The 20601-nt window shown below is 44.7% G+C and overlaps 1 protein-coding gene across 3 annotated transcripts in view; it reads right to left on the bottom strand.

Annotated features, from left to right (window-relative positions):
* The window catches only part of LOC126175042 (putative polypeptide N-acetylgalactosaminyltransferase 9), a 554784-nt gene that overhangs the window by 147624 nt on the left and 386559 nt on the right, over positions 1-20601 (bottom strand). For all 3 annotated transcript variants that reach the window (XM_049921547.1, XM_049921546.1, XM_049921548.1), the window contains 2 exons: positions 16063-16378; positions 6978-7334 (listed from right to left, as the gene is read on the bottom strand). In XM_049921547.1, coding sequence (XP_049777504.1) covers positions 6978-7334; positions 16063-16307 — 602 coding nt within the window. In that variant the 5' untranslated portion in view covers positions 16308-16378. The remainder of the gene's footprint in view (positions 1-6977; positions 7335-16062; positions 16379-20601) is intronic.

The raw sequence follows: 20601 nt of genomic DNA, 5'->3' as shown, positions 1-20601 counted from the left end.
CGTTCTACCGATCACAAATCAGGTGAATCTGCTGTGATAGGCAACTTGAGGGGAACGATAGCAATTTCTGCTCGTTAACTACATTATTACGTCACTGTAGAAAGTGGATGTAATCCTGTTGTTAATGGATAATCAACGCTGGCTCGTAGGCTGCTGTAAGCGTTTCGATTTGACGCCATTTCGATGGCATGTGTGCCAATTTCAGCGCTTATATGCTGAAGCGGGATATTAATTGACATAATGGGGCTGAGAGAACTCCGTTTCAGGCCTCCCCAACACAGAAAAAGCTTTCATGGTCACCGGGAATCGAGCTGATGACCACCGTGTCAGGGAAGAGACTAATACACACTAGCTAGTTCACGAATGGCTAAATATGTAACAGGTGCGAATCTACCTATTAATTCTTAAAAAAAGGTCAACTTTGACATTCCCGCACTGGTGTTGGCTGAGTATTAGTCATATGGTCGGAAAAGATGGGTCAAAAGTTGATCTTAATGCTTAAACAAGGACGTAAACTGTCAGAATATTATTATGTTCTACCGTACTTTTGGTACTAACCCGTTTTCTAAGCATAACCAAGTTGTTCCTTTGCGTAGTATGAGCTATACGTGACGGAAACTCTGGTGCTGTACTAACGTAAGAAATATAACAACTCGGCTTATATCTGCTATTTACGTAGTTTCACCTGTTGCTGCTTTTGATTTTGTGAAGTGGGGCGAAATGTACCGCAATTTAAGCTCTCAATATTTTAATTTGTACCTATAATGGTACAAAATGACTGTGGTTGACAATTAAGTAATGCAAACACTGCACTAACACATAATAGACAGCCATAAGCTAACAAAACTTCATTAAAACAATTTATTCAGTCTACGGACACATTATCCAAAAAAATAAGAATACCAGGGAGAAGGACAAGATTACCGGTAACGGTTCGTTGCATGGCTACTGCATTCGACATTTTATAGTTTTAACACTAGAGTCTTGGCTAATAATAAACAGCTAACTCTAAGACGCCTGCCGCCTGCACTACTGAGAGAGTGAAAAGCTGCTTCACGAAAGTAAATTTCGGTTGCGATTAACACAGTCACCACCCGCAATGCTACCAACTGTTAATTTCTGAAATCTAGACGGAGCTGTAGTTCGTCACTCTGTAATTAATCTCTGTGCCCGCCTCCTGTGTTGCCCGTGTAAGCAACTCGATAGTGTGCGACGGCACTAGACGTTGTCGTCGCCAACAAACACTAATGTTTTCCATTTCAGGTATTAAAAATTGAACGTAATTCCACCAAATGTGCCTTGAGGGATACCATTAAATATCAGGGAAAAGAAAAAAAAACGCACAAAATCTCGTGAAACAACTTTGACAAGTCTATGGTTATTTTTACCAGGTTTATAATCTGCAATAAGTTAATAAGTTGTCGAAGAACTTTCAAACCACCCTCCTTTGGTTGAAGTTCTGTAGTGCCATGTTTGAATTGTGCTTTGGTCTTCACAAAAATAATTGCCATGTCCATAGACACATCCCATATCTTAATAAAATTGAGCGATATAATGTTTTCCTCTTCATGATAAGGCATTTTCCATTTCTGTACGATCTTTTAATTTATTTTTAATGCAACTATTAATTAAAAAGGAAATGATATTTTTGTTAAAATGTAATTTCCTTTTCATTATACATACAGAAATCGATTACAATTTTTTAAAAAAGTTGCAAATAGCAGGAATCGAACCAGGGACTTTGCAGCGACAAGACTGCGCACTATGCTTCCGGCGAGTCAGTTAAAACACTGGAAAGGTTTTTTTTAGTTAATAGCGTTCGAAAATTCTGAATCTTGCTAATTTTGAACTGTTGTCAGAAGTGCGACGTAATGTTCTAGGAAATTGATTTTCGGACACTTAGCTTCAAATCTTATTAAGAAAAGTGAAAGTAGTCACTCAGGAAATTAGTGAAGGGGTTCAGATGCGGGAATCAAGCACCGCCGCTCATGACAAGGCGCTAGTGGAGGTGGTTTGCCATTGGCTTCCTCCGACCTTTCATGAAATGTCAAGTGTGTATCTCTGTCGTCTGGATGATTGTGATTAGTACTTTTACAGTGTGGTGGTAGGTTTGTGTCCCTGGGGGTGAAGATAAGGGACACGATGTAACCCGATGCCGACACACATAGTCCACTCCTCTCGAATAACCCCGATATTGCCGCAGACTATACCGTCCGCATCCGACGGAAGTATCACAATCACGTCACATGCCCTCAATTCGTGAGACACTGCGGAGAGGTTTGGAATTAAATCCAGGACATTGGCGCAAAGTCTGGTGACAAGTATCGTTATGCCACCACGTCTCTTTCTCTTGTCATATACAGGCAATGAAAATTTTCCCCGACCAGCATTCGAACCGGCTTACTTTAGACTCGAGCGACAACGCACAGCGGTGCGTTAGCGACCCCTGCTACAATGGCTGGCTTTCAGTCCTACACAGGGTGCCCAAGGCGGAATGGTCAATATTCAGGGACGTGATAGAAACGATCATTCGAAGCAAAAATGTCTACTAAAAATGGCCTCAAAAATTCGTATCTTAAAAGCTATGAGCACTTCATCTTCGCGCTTCTACTAAACAATTGCTCGTACTGTTTATATGTATACTGAAGCGACGAATGGATTTGAACCAGTGTCGGATTCGAACCCAGGTCTTCTGCAAATTCAGTGGGCTGAGGCGTGAATGGGAATTTGGAGTGAGGAAGGAGGCGTTCCCGGGTAGACCGTGCAGTGGTGCAAAGCCACTGTGCCAGGGTGCCGTAGTTGTTAGCGCATCTGCCTAGTTCGAATCCCGGCCTTCGCACATATTTTCGTTCGTTCCTTGAGTCTGCATACATATATTATATATATTTCAGTCTTTAAAAGGTCTCTGGAACCATACAGTTTCATATGAAGTGCTCACAGCTCTTAAGGTATGCACTTTAGAGCATCAAGACTTTTCTTGCTTCGAATGGTCGTCCTGTCAGATTCCTGAACATTGATCATTCCTCTTGGGACATCCTGCGTGTTCGAAGAAAACCGAGAATTTGTGAGATCCCCTTCGTAGGCGAATGCAAGTTTCAAGTTTAAAATAACAGTTCGTTGCATACTCCAAAATCAAATTTTAATTTAATTCCGGTTGGAACATGAGTCAAAACGAGCGAACTCGTGCAGCCACTATACAGAACAACGCTGAAGTCTTAGGCCAAAGACCGACTGCAGCGTATGTGGTCTAACCTAGTAGTAGCATGGTACGGTGGGGCTAAATGTATAATTTCAACTTTTTGGGCCCAAAAGGGTTGGTAAATACTCTTCTATACATATTAAATTGTTCTAGCGGAATTCTCCGATAACACTAAATCGCGTTAAAAATTAAAATATTAATCAGTCGTGATCGTAAGGATTTATGAAAAACTAAAAAAAATCACATGTAAAGATCGTAACTGGTTTCATTTTTATGAAAAATCATCTTCAGATCACATCTATGAAACTCTAAATAGTAATATTCCTTAGAGGGGAAAAAGGCCTCAAAATTACAAAGGTTCATCTACACGGCTTAACATACGATGGTAACATATGTAAAACATAAAATATCTAGATGTAGATAAAATGCAATATTAAGGATTGTATAAAGTAAGTAGGACGCAGCAGTAATTATTTTACAATGTTTATTTCACACCACAAAAGGTCATCAAGACACAGTTACTGAAACAATAAAAATTTTTAAAAGGTTACATAGCTAGTTTCGACGCACAGAGTCGTCATTTTCAAACGTAATCACAAACCTGGAAAACTGCATTAATAATTGAAAACGCACATCTTTCAAATATTACAAAAAATACGGTAAACCCATAAACTGAAGGAAAGGGACCAGAAACGGGTCACAAGACGTCACGACAATTTTCGGTCGATCAGTCATTTCACGCCTTAATGCAGTGACAATTGTCGTCAGGTCTTGCGATCAGTTTTTGCTGCCATTGCTTCCCTTTACCGGTTTTAGCGTATTTTTCGTAATATTTGAAAGAAGTGTGGTGTTTGCTGTTATTAACGCAGTTTTGGTTCAAATGGCTCTGAGCACTATGGGACTTAACTTCTGAGGTTATCAGTCCCCTAGAACTTACAACTACTTAAACGTAACGAACCTAAGGACATCACACACATCCATGCCCGAGGCAGGATTCGAACCTGCGACGGTAGCGGTCGCGCGGTTCCAGACTGTAGCGCCTAGAACCGCTCGGCCACCAAAGGTCGGCAACGCAGTTTTCTAGATTTGTGATTACATTTGAAAATGACGACTCAGTGTGTCGAAACTAGTTGTGTAACCTTTGAAAAAATTTATTGTTTCAGTGACTGTGGCTTGACGACCGTTTGCCATATCAAACAAATCTTTTAAATTTCATTCAGTCACACTCCTTTATGACAATTATGTCGAAATACATAATTATTTTACACTGGCAAAAATAATTACGAAATACTAATAATACGTAAACAATCAACAGAAATCGAAGTAGGTACGCTAAAACCGCATCGACGGGCGTTGCGTGGAAGTTCGAACACACATACTGAAGCAGAGATAAGCTTTGCAACGCGGGCTTTACCATGGAGACGGTAGCTTGGAACCTCTCGATGCATAGTGCCGGTGGCGAGGATTACGGTGCGCCAGAGATGTAACGGCAGAACGACGCCGTCTGTCATCATAGAGTCGGACTGATGAATAACGATCGGAAATGAATCTTAAGAGGTTACCATTTTGACGTGTGATCTTTTAGTTTTTAATAAATCCTTTCGAGCAAGACTGATAAGTATTTCAATTAGTATCAGACACCGTTAATTTCCAGTAATGTTTTCAAAAGTTACCACGTGTTAAAAATGTTTGGCAGAAGTGCGGTCAATCCCCTCAGGCACTGCCGGCGACGAGAGATCCTGCTTCCTATCTACAGACTGTGGGGGCCCCACGGCACTGCGACGCCACGGCAGGTCTAGTGTCAGTGTTCAGGTTTGACATACGAGACTCCAGAGGAATGCCTTTAGTCTCCGCTCAGTAAAAGAGCTACAAGCTTTGTATGTAAGTTCGAAATAAAAAGGGAATGCAGAAAAAGAAGTTCTGGGCAAATCCCTTCATTGCTGATCGTGACATTAACGTGTTATTTGACGCGCTTCACAATGATTTAAGAAATTACACTGCTAATTTTCCATTGTCATGAGAATGTCATTCTGTTCATCTGACGAGGTAGTGGAGATCTCCAGAGATTAACTGAAGAAAAATGTCACTGTTTTAAGGAAACTAATCTCACCAGTGGAAAAGATTTTCGTGGTCTGTGTAATTGTAGATAATTTGTTGTCTTCCGTGATATTTATAGTTTTAATTGTAACTGTAAAGTTTTATTTGAAAAGCACGTTATTATAAACTGAAATTGAATTTACAAATCTTTTAGACACGAAGTCGAAAACCTGTCCCCTTTTTTTCTTAAAATAGTGCCAGTGTGTCTGATGTATCTGGCGCATTAGCACCACTTGCTGTAGCAGGAGATGTAACTGTGCTGATTCCGTCTGGAAGTAGGTTTCGAGGTAAAACTTAGATAGCTCGGATAGTAAACGTACTTTGTCTGCGGAGTAATGCTCTTATGGTTAGAGTGGAGCATCAGAAACAGTCTGTGAGGAAATGGACGATCGGCAATTCCTACGGCCGGCCAGTGTGGCCGAGCGGTTCTAGGCGCCTCAGTCTGGAACCGCGCGACCGCTACGGTCGCAGGTTCGAATCCTGCCTCGGGCATGGATGTATGTGATGTCCTTAGGTTAGTTAGGTTTAAGTAGTTCTAAGTTCTAGGGGACTAATGATCTCAGCAGTTGAGTCCCATAGTGCTCAGAGCCATTTGAACCATTTTTTATGTTCACGTCATTAATTTTTGAGGGCTTCCTAAAACTTTGGTAGGGGGGGGGGGGGGATGGCTAGTGTGCCAAAATATTTCACAGTCGTACAGTAAGTGGTACACAAGTGATCTACCAAACATGAGCCAAACTGATTGGCTGTCTCTCAGGCCTCCCCTTTGTATGACCTGCAATGGTTTTATGGGGTAATTAGATCATCACCCATTTTACATCGCCAGCCAACAGAATCCTGCCTCGGGCATGGATGTGTGTGCTGCCCTTAGGTTAGTTATGTTTAAGTAGTTCTAAGTTCTAGGGGCCTGATGACCTCAGATGTTAAGTCCCATGGTGCTCAGAGCCATTTGAACGATTTTGTAATTTCTACGATCTCCAGTCAGCCAGAAAGTGCGTTATTGTAAGTACTTTGAATGTGATTGTAATGTGGAGAGGCTTATTCTTCCAACTGAGCTTCACTTATGACTCTCGTAATTCCCAACACTTGTTTTTCCAGTTCGTGTTTTGAATAGTTCTTAGATGGAGTGTCCAAAGTTGCTGATCTCATTTGAATGTCGCAGATAAAAAAAAAATGGTTCAAATGGCTCTGAGCACTATGGGACTTAACATCTGAGGTCATCAGTCCCCTAGAACTTAGAACTACTTAAACATAACTAACTTAAGGGCAGCACACACATCCATGCCCGAGGCAGGATTCGAACCTTCGACCACAGCAGCCGGCGCAGATTAAAGATTCGGCGTCAAAATAATCTACAGCGCTCACGTGGGCGGATAAAACTAGGTACGGGTGAGTGGCAGGTAGCGCTTGGCACCTCTGCTGGCATTCTGGAGTGGGAGCAGCCATAAGCCAGCAGGTTGGCAGGCCTGCCGGCAGAGTTGCCACACACATGTAGATGCCAGGTGAGGGAGGCACCATTGCGTCCCACGCTTGTGTGTGGCGTCTCTGCCAGTCTCGCCCCAGAGCGGTAGGGGCTTGTACCAGACATCCAGTGGTTTCTCCCCTCTCTTTAACAGCGCCGATTACATTCAATTTACTTGCCGCAAGACGAAGGTCTGATTCGAATATAATGTGAACTCACCAAGAGTCGCGCGGGTCTGGCAGCTTGCGCCGCACGGAGATGAGGTCGGAGACGTACTGGTTGAAGGCGTTGTTCTGCCAGCCTTCGTCGACGCGCTTCTTCACTTCGGCCGACAGGTTGCTGGGCAGCACGTAGGGCTTCCCCATGTGGCCCGGGGGCTCGGAGACTGCGCCGCCGGGCCCCGGGGGCGGCTGCAGAGCGGCGCGGTCGTCCGACTCGGGGGCGGCGGCGGGCGCAGCTGCGGGGGCGGCGTCGGCCTTGGCGTGGTGCTTGTGCCGGCCGCCGGCGCGCGGGGGCGGCGCCACTTCGTTGTCCTCCAGGGCGGCGTTCTCTGCCTCGGCGACATCCTCGTCAGGTCTGCAAAAACACAGCTAGTGTTGAGCGGCGGTTACCACTCGGGATATTGATGCGTATTTCTCGCCTACTCGCTAGCAAGGAAAGGCCTCAGACAGGGCCAACCGGCTCATATTTGGCAAAACGCTGGTGTACCGCCGAAAAAGGATATTTTGGCTCACTACCATATGTAACAGACAAAGACCACGGCTGAGATGGATTGACAGGTTCGCAGATAATGAGAACGATGGGACTAGCTGGAGAAGAATAAATGGGCCGAAGAAGATGGACCAGGCTGATTGGCGAGGACTGTGTGGCTAACGTAGTAGTAGTATTAGTAGTAGTAGTATATATTTTTAAATGCGATCATTTTTTCTTGGGATTAGCTCGACTGAAATTGATACCGAATGAAACAACTAACCTAAACTCCATCCGAACAGGTCTCCACACTGATCGCCGTGTCATCCTTAGCCCAGACGCGTCACTGGAAGCGGATACGGACGGGCATGTGGTCAGCACACCGCTCTCCCCGCCGTTGTCAGTTTTCGTTACCGGATCCGCTACTTCTCGATCAAGTAGCTCCTCAGTTTGCCTCACAAGGGTTGAGTGCACCACGCTTGCCAACAGCGCTCGGCGGACCGGGTTGTCACTCATCCAAGTGTTAACCAAACCCGACAGCGCTTAACTTCCGTGATCTGACATGAACCGGTGTCGCCACTGCGGCAAGGCTTTAGTGTTACCAGTCACAATAAACTTGTTGTTTCATTCGATATCACTACCCCTCGTTTTAGACAAAACCACCCGAAAGTTCACGGCGCGCAATCGACTCGTAACTGACGGGACCTACAGGTGATTAAAAATGAGCATCATCATATACATAGGCTGCAAAGCACATTTTCGGAGAAATCGAGAAGAGAGACTATTACGACACCCGCTTATCTACCTGTAAGGTTAACGCCCTGACCGAGAGACCAAGGCCCCTGGCTGAGGAGCTGAGGATTTGTATTCGGTTACCACATGTATTCTGCGATCTTTGGTTAACCTGAATTTACTTTGATTATGCTAATGTCAGTCAGAAAGTAACGCATCCAGCATATTTTATTTTTATTTTAGGACAGCAGCTACAAGATTCATGGTTAATTTTCGATATAATTACACTCTTTGTCTACAGTTCTTTTCCACAGTAAAATCAGAGTGGGGAAAATCTACCTCATTTCGTGACATTAAGGATTGTAAAGAAGAAATCAAAACAAAATACTCGATATAAAAAATTTGTATTTTACGCGTAAGAAACCCATACATTATTCTACTAACCCATGATCAAGAACAATCAAGAAGTGCTAAAACGATGAATTTATTAAATGTAGGCAACTAAGTTTACATAATGCTACTTAACTTCGTTATAAAATACCCAATTCTGTGACACTATGCATTTAACGTCGTAATAATGTGCTTAATTTCGTGATAATGTTCTTTTCCATTGTTACAATTCACTCAATATCAATGTCATTGTAACTAACACATGAAAAATAATGCACTTAAACTAAGTAGTATCAGGTAACCGAAACCTGGCAACTTTCGTGGAACCATCATAAACAGGAACAACACAGAATAAAAGCAGTTTTATTCTTTCCACAACCAGCTCTCGTTTCTACACTGAAGAGATAAAGTGCTGGTACACCTGCTTAATATCGTGTAGGGCCCCAGCGAGCACGCAGAAGTGTCTCAACACGAGGTCGCATAGACTCGATTAATGTCCGAAGTAGTGCTGGAGAGAACTGACATCATGAATCATGCGGGGCTGTCCATAAATCCGTAAGAGTACGAGGGAGTACGAGGGAGTGTAGATCTCTTCTGAACAGCACGTTGCAAGGCATCCCAGATATGCTCAGTAATGTTAATGTCTGGAGAGTTTCGTGGACAGCGGAAGTGTTTCAACTCAGAAGAGTGTTCCTGGAGCCACCATGTAGCAATTCTGGACGTATGGAATGTTGCATTGTCCTGCTGGAATACCCCAAGACCGCCGCAATGCGCACTAGACATGAATGGATGCAGGTGATCACACAGAACGCTTACGTACGTTCACCTATCAGAGTCGTATATAGACGTATCAAGGATCCCACATAACTCCACCTCCACACGCCCCAAATCATTACAGAGCCACCACCAGCTTGATCAGTCCCCTGCTGACACGCAGGATCCATGGATTCATGAGGTTGTCTACGTAGCAGTACACGTCCATCCGCTCGATACAATTTGAAACGACACTCGTCCAAGGAGGCAACATTTTCCAGTCATCAACAGTCCAATGTCGGTGTTGACGGGCCCATGCGAGGCGTGAAGTTTTGAGTCCGTGCAGTCATCAAGGGTACACGAGTGGGCCTTCGGCTTCGAAAGCTCATATAGATGTTTCGTTGAACAGTTCGCACGCTGACACTTGTTTATGGCCCAGCATTGAATTCTGCAGGAATTTGCGTAAGGGTTGCACTTCTGTCACGTTGAACGATTCTCTTCAGTCGTCGTTGGTCCTGCTCTTACAGAATCTTTTTCCGGCCGCAGCGATGTCGGAGATTTGATGTTTTACCGGGTTTCTAATATTCACGGTACACTCGTGAAGTGGTCTTACGGGAAAATCCCCACTTCATCGCTACCTCGGACATGCTGGTGTCATCGCTTGTGCGCCGACTATAACAGCATGTTCAGACACAGTTGAATCTTGATAACCTGCCATTGTAGCAGCAGTAAGCGATCTAATAACTGTGAATGACACTTGTTGTCTTACATAGACGTTGCTGACCGCAGCGTCGTATTCTGCTGTTTAAATATCTCTGTATTTGAATACGCATGTCTATACCAGTTACTTTGGCGCTTCAGTGTAGTTACAGGTGGCGCAGGTGTCATTTTTCTTGTTATTTTACTTAACGTTTTTCTCTTTTCCTTTCACCACTAGGTGAGGTCGTTATCTTCTCAGGTAAATTTACGACTGGCCCCTATCAAAACCTGTCGTCAGTTGGCATGTGACTTGCTGCTGAAATGGACGGGTCATTCTGATCATCCATAGATCCGCACGCTTCTCGCACAGAAGAGTCGTGACTTTCTGCAGCTATTGTGTGAAATTCACCGGAAACTTCTTCAATATTCAGAAAAAATACCCTTTTATTCAATGCAGGTGCGACGTTCTCGCAGAAACTGCCTCCAGAAAAGCCATGCTAAGGAGACCATGAAAACCGTCAGGATCGGATATAATAAAAGGTTTCTCTTCTTTAAAGTACTTCCCTTTTTCTTGCTATGTCTTTTTCAGAGACTGAAACATCCAGTAGTAGTGGCAGAATATAGCTGGTATGTGGTGGTATTGTGGCAATGATAATGTCATTCTCGATCGCAATTTCTACTGCATCTTGTCACGTGCCTCATAAGGGAATCCATTATCAGAATCAATGTTTTCCAACAAATTTATTGAACTAATTTTTTAAAGGTTCACTGATAATCCATCACTCTATGGCAGGACCACTATGACTTTAGGAAGGTACCACCATTACATTTTTTTTTTAATTTTGCTTCTTCACACACTTAGAGTTAGAGCAACTGTGCCTGAAAGAGTCACAAGACGTAAGAGTCGTTATCGTTTTCCTAAGCGTTCATGTCGGTAATAATGCATTTAAATCCGACTGCCATGACTAAGCTTATGTTCTTTCATAAATAAAAATACATAGAAGCGCCTGTATAATTACTTGAACAGCTGAACTTTATAAACTGATGTTACAAGATGAGCCTAGCAAACAGCGTGTTTCTCTACACACAACACACAATGAACCTCCTTTCCTGCACCAAGCGACCATTCCCGCTCGCAATGTCTTTCCCGTGTGAAGACATCCCTGCAATCTGTTGAGGATGGCTTGAACGCCGTCCTTACTTTCGGGCAAAGAATTACGTCTGCTGTCACGAAATAAAGTATGTCATGCAGTTCGGTAAGTTTACCGTAAATATAAGTGTGCGACAAGGATCATCGTCGTCCTTTCTCAACCACATCCGCACAGATTTCTTCAAGGTCTGCGCGTCTTCAGGGTGATCCCCCAATTATCTTCTCTGAGTGGGTCGAATTGAGGCACAGTACCCCAGTTTTTCATTAATGACCATCACAGTTCATTTACCGATGGATAAACTGCGACAGAATTCCCCTGTTGGTCGACACGCTGGATGACGGTTCAAGCCACTGCAGTAGCTGACCGACCGCTTCCCGTTACACTCGGGCAACTGGGACCGCTCTAAAGCTTATCTACAGCGACAAAGCCCCAACGGTGCTGACGCCCACCGTAGTATCTCCGTATACCGTCTTCAGAATTTCATGAATGCAACTGGGCGTCTCACGTTGTGCCGAAGGAATTTAATCACAAAACGCTGTGCTACAGCCGTTCGTCAGTGTCGGCCACTTTCTAAATTTATCCAGCCTTGCCAACTGTTGCTTAGGAAGGGCACTGTTACTGAAGTGAGCTGTAAAATGTTTGAGGACGTGCGACACATTCGTGATTACTACATTACCAGCTTAATAAAGGTGAAAATAATTGAGACATTACTTTCTGATTGGTCTCGTACATTATACAGAATGTTTCCGTAAGAGCGTGAAAAAATTTAACAGGACACAAAGGATGCTTCACTGAAAAATTTGAGGAAGGAACCTGGGGTCAGAGCAACTAGGTTAAGGGGTTAATAGGAATAAAATCAGACACAATGAACGTACAATGTGTCTTACAAAATGTGCCGAAACAGACGGCTATCAACCTCAGTGCAAGCATAACATCGGCGAACAAGATTCTGACGCACCCTGCGAAATATCCCTGGTGTGTTTCGAATCACATCACAGGCAGCTACAATTCTGGCAATTAATTCCATCTACGTATCCACTGGGGTCTCACACATAAGTGACTTTAGCTACCCCCATAGGAACTGATCAAGGATATTCAGGTCAGATGATCTCATAGGCCATGGAATAGGACCTTCCCTTCCAGTCCAACGACCAGGGAAATAACAGCATTGAGATGGTTGCGGACATCCAAACTGAAGTGAGGCGGTGCACCGTCATGTTGTATCCACATCCTCTCACGAACAGCCAAGCGTACGTTCTCCAACGACTCAAGTAGAACTCTTTGCACGAACCTCAGGTACAGATGGCCATTCAGACGGTCACGTAGAAGATATGAACCAGTGAGATTGTTCTCCGTGTTTCCTTGCAGGAAATAAATAATGTACAAGTGAATTAACAGCACAGTATGTGTAAACGTGTGCGCATGTTAGTTGTACATAAGCTGGAAGCAGTAATGCTAGGCAGTGAGATAGACATGTTTACTTTCATATCTCCTTAAGCTGGCTTCCCGATCCCAGGCTCCCTACCTCTAATTGTTCCGTGGAGCATCCTCTATGTCCTGTTATATTTTTGCACGCTCTTACGGAAACACCATATAGGTAGATTTGATTCGTTTCTGTGTGTAATGGAAGACTCGAATAAACAACTACATGGTGAGGACGAGTGATATTACCTATTGGTACCATCAGCTCTGAGGTATGTTCACGTGCCGGCCGAAGTGGCCGTGCGGTTATAGGCGCTGCAGTCTCGAACCGCGAGGCCGCTACGGTCGCAGGTTCGAATCCTGCCTCGGGCATGGATGTGTGTGAAGTCCTTAGGTTAGTTAGGTTTAACTAGTTCTAAGTTCTAGGGGACTAATGACCTCAGCAGTTGAGTCCCATAGTGCTCAGAGCCATTTGAACCATTTTTTATGTTCACGTCATTAATTTTTGAGGGCTTCCTAAAACTTTGGTAGGGGGGGGGGGGGGGATGGCTAGTGTGCCAAAATATTTCACAGTCGTACAGTAAGTGGTACACAAGTGATCTACCAAACATGAGCCAAACTGATTGGCTGTCTCTCAGGCCTCCCCTTTGTATGACCTGCAATGGTTTTATGGGGTAATTAGAAGATCACCCATTTTACATCGCCAGCCAACTAGTTAGTCAAAGGTTCACGATGACTAGTAATCACCAAGTAATCAGCTAGTCAGAGATTTGAGGCAATTACTGAGTACCAGATATTCAGCTAGTCAAACGTTTGGGATAACTAGTCATTCTCAGGTAATGAGTAAGTCAAAGGTTTGGCATAACTAGTCATTGCTGTTTTACCATCTAGCCAGAAGTTTAGGATCACTAGTCATCACTGGGAAATCAGCTAGTCTGAGGTTTGGGATAAGTAGACATCAACAGGTAAATAGTTAGTAAGAGGTTCGGTATAGTTACTAAACACCAGATAGTCAGCTAGTCAAAAGTTTGGGATAACTTGTCACTATCAGGCAATGAGTGAGTAAGAAGTTTGGGGTAGCTGGTTTATCAGCTGGCCAGAAGTTTGGGATCACTAGTTATCACTGGCAATAAGCTAGTCAGAGGTTTAGGGTAACTAGGCATTGTTGAGCTGTGAGCTAGTGAGAGGTTTGGGATAACTTGTTATCACTTGGTGATAAGCTAGTCACACGTTTGAGATAACTGGTCTTTCATAGATAATGAGGTTTTGAGAGTTATGAGATAACTAGTCTTGAGTTCTGAGAGGTTTGGGATAGCTAGTCTTCACTGGGTGATGAACCTGTCAGAGGTTTGGGATGAGATGATTAGTCCTCACTGGGCAATGAGGTAGTCAGAGGTTTGGTATTTTTAATTTAAGAACCTACTAAGAAATAGAAAATTTTTTGAAGGTTTCGTACCTTTACTTTGTTCTTCATACTTGTAAATCTGATGATCTGGGGATTATCACATGCGCGCACTAACTGGCGAACGCGGTTGGTCAAGCTGTTCATCTTCTTTCTTTTTATCCTCATTTTCCTTTTACGACGAAGGTGATTTTAGCCCGTTGAACACCTCACATTTTATCCCTACATCTTTATTACTGCGACGCCTTTAGATTACGTCCTCTCAGCCCCCCCCCCCCCCCCAGACTAACTACTGGCTTTAGGTATAGTTTTTAAGAGTTCCTCCTGTTGTCATAAGTAGCTGCATATATAAGTTTCTTTACTAGCATAAGCAACCGTGTGCGGTTATTTTTAGGTTTCATCTCCTATTTAGCTCGTCTCTTGTTCTACCCATTTCATTTTTTGATATACGTTGATGCACGGTTGGGAATATATGGGCTATTTAGCGCCGACCCATGTATAAACGTTCTCGTATTCGTATGCGCATGCGCATTCAAGTAACTTCCCTTGTCTTGCGCATGTGCATAGATAGCGGGTCATGCTTGTACGTGATGCGACCGTTTGTAGTTGCAGTTTATGGGGGGTCATGGCCCATCGAACATAGGCCGGTGTGAGGTGGAGCGTACACCATTAAGTAGTGGTATTGACTTTGTACATATGTACTATTTGCGTTTTTCTCTTCTTTTTCGTTTATAAATGTATAGCTACGGTGTTCTTTTAATCATTGACAAAGGTCTTCTTATGCACTTGTGGGTTTTATTTTTGCTCTGAAGAAGGTGTAGTTATCTACGCCGAAACCTGGGTTAACACTTGACACTAGGTGCTTTTTTCGCAATCGAAGCGGGTTTGCAATTTTTTTAATATAGTTTATTAATGTATTATTAATTATCAAAGGGTAATCGTATCGCGATATTGCTGCTCGCGTTGGTCGAGATCCAATGACTGTTAGCAGAATATGGAATTGGTGGGTTCAGGAAGTAATACGGAACGTCGTGCTGGATCCCAACGGACTATTATCACTAGCAGTCGAGATGACAGGCATCTTATCGGCATGGCTGTAACGGATCGTGCAGCCACGTCTCGATCCCTGAGTCAACAGATGGGGACGTTTGCAAGACAACAACCATCTGCACGAACAGTTCGACGACGTTTGCAGCAGCATGGACTATCAGCTCCGAGACCATGGCTGCAGTTACCCTTGACGCTGCATCACAGACAGGAGCGCCTGCGATGGTGTAGTCAACGACGAACCTGGGTGCACGAATGGCAAAACGTGATTTTTTCGGATGAATCCAGGTTCTGTTTACAGCATCACGATGGTCGCATCAGTGTTTGGCGACATCGCGGTGAACGCACTATGGAAGCGTGTATTCGTCATCGCCATACTGGTCTATCACCCGGCGTGATGGTATGGGGTGCCACTGGTTACACGTCTCGGTCACCTCTTGTTCGCATTGACGGCACTTTGAACAGTGGACGTTACATTTCAGATGTGTTACGACCCGTGGCTCTACCCTTCACTCGATCTCTGCGAAACCCTACATTTTAGCAGGATATGCACGACTGCATGTTGCAGGTCCTGTACGGGCCTTTCTGGAACAGAAAATGTTCGACTGCTGTCCTGGCTAGCACATTCTCCAGATCTCTCAGCAATTGGAAACGTCTGGTCAATAGTGGCCGAGCAACTGGCTCGTCACAATACCCAGTCACTACTCTTGATGAACTGTGGCATCGTGTTGAAGCTGCATGGGCAGCTGTACGTGTACACGCCATTCAAGCTCTGTTGGACTCAATGCCCAGGCGTACCAAGGCCGTTATTACGGCCAGAGGTGGTTGTTGTGGGTACTGATTTCTCAGGATCTATGCACCCAAATTGCGTGAAAATGTAATCACATTTCAGTTCTAGTATAATATATTTGTCCAATGAATACCCGTTTATCACCTGCATTTCTTCTTGTTGTAGCAATTTCAATTGCCAGTAGTGTAGTCAACGGCAGGTTATCAGCTAGTGAGTAGCAGTAAGTACCTCTTGGCCTGGCGCGGCGGCGCCGGCGGCGGCTGCGGGGGCGGCTGGGCGGCGAGCCCGTCGGCGTTGGGCGGCGGGTTGGGCGGCAGCGGCAGCAGCAGCAGCTGGGACGGGGGCTGGCCCTGGGCGGGCCGCTGCTCGGTGTACAGCAGCACGGCCACCGTCAGCCAGGCGGTGGCCACCAGCAGCGCGCCCTTCAGCAGCAGCGAGCGCCGCCGCGGCACCAGCAGCAGCTTCGTCACCATCGCGGGGGCGGGCGGGGGCGGGCGCGGCGCACGAGCAGGCGAGGCCGCGCGTCAGCTCACCATAGCGCGGACTGCGGGCACACAAACACACACGTCTTCTTGTGCTTCCGTCTCTTCCAGTAAAACGCACAGAGGAATTAAACACGTTAGCCGCCAATGGGCAGTGATTGATATCGACGGGGCAATTTCAAAACTTGTGGCGAATCAAGGTTCGAACTCGGGTCTCCCGCTTATAAGGCAGATGTGCTGACCACTACGCCATCTGGACGTGTGTGTGTGTGTGTGTGTGTGTGTGTGTGTGTGTGTGTGTGTGTGTGTGTGTGTGGTTTGAGGTTTTCGGGCGCTAAACAGCGTGGTCATCAGCGCCCAAACGCATAGAAACAGGAACACGTGCGGTGAAGGGACGAAGACGGACAGCGAACAAGGAGAACGGCTAAAAGACACAGACCTGCCGCAGTTCCAAATCCGCACATACAGAGGCAAAACAAGAGGAGAAGAAACGCACTGACAAAGGAAAGGAAACACAAGGAAAAGAGAACAGAATTCGAAGTGAAACAAGTAGGTAATCGTGACTGACGGACCTCTTACCTAAAACCTGGGTGAGCCAGTCACCCAGCAGCACATTAAAATCCTCTCCCTAAAATCCGAGGCAACAAATTGGACAGGACACAAAACCGTAAGACCTTAACCACAGTCGTTGCGTCGTCTTGCAAAATAGAGGGCAAATCCTGTGGCAAGGAAACCACCGCCCTCTGGTCAGAGAATAAAGGACAGTCAAGTAAAATGTGGCGGACAGTAATCTGGACGCCACAAGCACTGCAAATTGGGGGGTCCTCCCGCCGGAGTAAAAAACCATGCGTTAAGGGACTGTGCCCGATGCGGAGGCGAGTGAGGAGAACCTCATCCCGCCTGCATGACTGGTAGGACGTACGCCATGGCCGCGTGGTGGCCTTGACCAGACGCAGCTTATTTTCACCGACTGCCAGCCACTCCTCTTCCCATTGACGCATAACACGAAAACGCAAAAGGGAGGTAACAGCATGAAGGGGGACGGCACATTCAACAACGTGAGGGAGGGAACTTGCATCTTTGGCAGCCACATCCGCCAATCTGGGCGCAGTGGTCGCCACAGTCGCACGAACTATCCTAGCATTCCTCCTATGAGACCAAAATCCGCACCTTATACCACACAGTACTGATGTGGTGGCCCCGCTCACTAGCCTTATTACTCGCAACATCTTCCGGTGGTGTCATAGTGATCTCTGTTCTTTCGGACGTATGCGAAAGAACAGGCACCACATACATAATTACGGAAATGACGGCCAATGATCCCTCCAGTGCAATTACACGCCAAGATCAAACTCTTATGGAAATCGGCGAGATGCAGCGAGTCAACGGTTACAGTACGCTTGTTCGCCCACTGCTTGAATACTGCTCATCAGTGTGGGATCCGTACCAGATAGGGTTGATAGAAGAGATAGAGAAGATCCAACGGAGAGCAGCGCGCTTCGTTACAGGATCATTTAGTAATCGCGAAAGCGTTACGAAGATGACAGATAAACTCCAGTGGAAGACTGCAGGAGAGACGCTCAGTAGCCCGGTACGGGCTTTTGTTAAAGTTTCGAGAACATGCCTTCACCGAGGAGTCAAGCAGTATATTGCTCTCTCCTACGTATATCTCGCCAAGAGACCACGAGGATAAAATCAGACAGATTAGAGCCCACACAGAGGCATACCGACAATCCTTCTTTCCACGAACAATACGAGACTGGAATAGAAGGGAGAACCGATAGAGGTACTCAAGGTACCCTCCGCCACACACCGTCAGGTGGCTTTCGGAGTATGGATGCAGATGTAGATAAAGGCTAATAAGCTGGGGTACTACATCGGTAGTGTGTGTTATAAGCTAAGAATTTGGATATGACGCGAGGCGTGCTAGGGTAGTCCATGCAGTTGTAGTGACCACTGTGTACGGATGGTGTACTGGTCAGCGCATCTTCCTAGTACGTAGGAGACCTGGGTTCGAATTCCGGTCCGGCGGAAATTTACGACTTGGCCCATTGATATAAATCAATGCCCACTGGCGGCTACTGTCTTGAACTCCTTCGTGTCTTGACTTATAGTGGCTGCTGGATCAGAATGGTGCCTAATCCTTAGGACACCTCCGCAAGAATAGACGACACATATATAAAAATGGTCTGGCATGATAATTGGATGTCATCTTATTAAAACTACCAGTTTCAGTCAAACAACACACCACTCTCAAGCATAAAATAAACGACATTAAATGCTAGTCATGTGTCCAGACACTATCATTTCTGTCTACATCAGCACTACAGGTGTGCCTACTTCGATCTGGCACTATGATTCGACGTAATAAATTAGAGCCGGCCGCTGTGGCCAAGCGGTTCTAGGCGCTTCAGTGTGGAACCGAGCGACCGCTACAGTCGCAGGTTCGAATCCTGCCTCGGGCATGGATGTCTGTGATGTCTTTAGGTTAGTTAGGTTTAGGTGGTTCTAAGTTCTAGGGGACTGATGACCTCAGATGTTGATTCCCATAGTACTCAGAGGCATTTGAACTATTTGAATAAATCAGATACTTGCTGTAATCTACAGTTCGGATGCAGTTAATATGTGTTGTCGACCTAGATATAGAGATAATGACTGGACGCGTTGAAACTTCTCTTTTCTATGTCCCCAAAGCTTCCGTGGCTTCGCTCGAAATCACATGCCCGTTCGGAGCCAGTATAGCCCTCTAGAGCTCTGTTACACTTGCAAAATCTGTCCGAATAAGGGTCGCCAGATTTGTTCTGACCCAAAAGCCCTGTGGCTATTTAACTACCTTCAGAAAAGATTCCGAGATCCGACCGGGACACAGGAAACGCTCACCATACGTCACACATGGCCGTCAAGTGTTATTAGCACTACTAATTGCCGCTGCTAATCACTGACCTGTGGCGTTTGTGTAGATTCAAATGGTTCAAATGGCTCTGAGCACTATGGGGCTTAACATCTGTGGTCATCAGTCCCCTAGAACTTAGAACTACTTAAACCTAACTAACCTAAGGACATCACACACATCCATGCCCGAGGCATGATGGTGGTGTTGGTGGTGGTGGTGGAGGAGGAGGGGTTAATCAAGGAATGATGATTAAATGTCTAATCCATGCTAGTTAATATCTGACAAACTGTTTATTATACCACTTCGCACTGTGCAAAAAAGTGCTAAATAATCACTGGTGAACGTTATTACACTCATACGTTATAGAGACTCTGAATGGCTAGAAAACTTCAGAATTAATGAAGACACACACACCTAATTGTGTGCACAAAAATTGACGAATGTTTCCTCACCTGCCATTACTTGTAAACGTGAACGTTTGTAAAAGAGAACCTTTCCATCTAAAAGACAGAGTGAGTACAGCAATTTACTAATTCGCCAGCTACACAGGATATTGAGTTGTCACCCAGCAGATTAATTTTGCAAATTCAGCAAATGTATCAAAATTTGTCTATGTTTTCCCAGTTAATAAAGATAAAATATGATTCTCTTCAATTAAATAAAGGATATGAATAGCTCCTGATCAGTAGAATATTCCTTTGCACCACTGTGCACAAAATAGCTTTTTTTTTTAATAGCAGTTAGAAGCGTAACAACACAATCACTACTCAGATACATTAAGGGCGTTTGTACAGAGTGAAAATCGCCTGTGGGAGCTGAAATCAAGCAGCCACAAAAACAGTTTTAGAATATGCAACTGCTTTAACATTCGGAATATCTACCGCGACGTAAGCAAGCATATACAAATCAATCCGTCCGTCAGTTTCTGCTCCTGAGTAAGAATACAATCGTTGCATCAAACAGAAATAAGTCAATGTTATCAGTTAATTCAAACTGTTTCTTAGGATAAGACGGTAGCAACTAGTTAACGATACATATATTTTAAAATCTTAATTCTGTGAATACTAAAAAATTGCTTAAATAGTTATTGAACGTTAAGTGATTAACGAAAATCAAACCAGTTTCCGACCATGGAACGCAGTAAGTCCAATAGCGCAGGCAGGGAAAGACATGATGTAAGTTAAATTTAGAAAGCATCTGCTACATATTTAGCTTCCATAAAAGACGGCGAGATGCGAAAATTAAGACCTTCCTGTATCAAAATCCATACATAATAATTCAAATTTGGTGATGATATATAATTTCGGAAGAAAGATTGTGCTGTCAAGAAATTTTGAGTGTGTTAGTAACTCACACAACCTCTCTCTCTCTCTCTCTCTCTCTCTCTCTCTC

The sequence above is a fragment of the Schistocerca cancellata genome, chromosome 3, assembly GCF_023864275.1.
Source record: "Schistocerca cancellata isolate TAMUIC-IGC-003103 chromosome 3, iqSchCanc2.1, whole genome shotgun sequence".
Taxonomy (NCBI): Eukaryota; Metazoa; Arthropoda; class Insecta; order Orthoptera; family Acrididae; genus Schistocerca; species Schistocerca cancellata.
The sequence above is the reverse complement of the archived record's forward strand: the minus strand, read 5'-3'. Positions and strand labels throughout refer to the sequence as shown.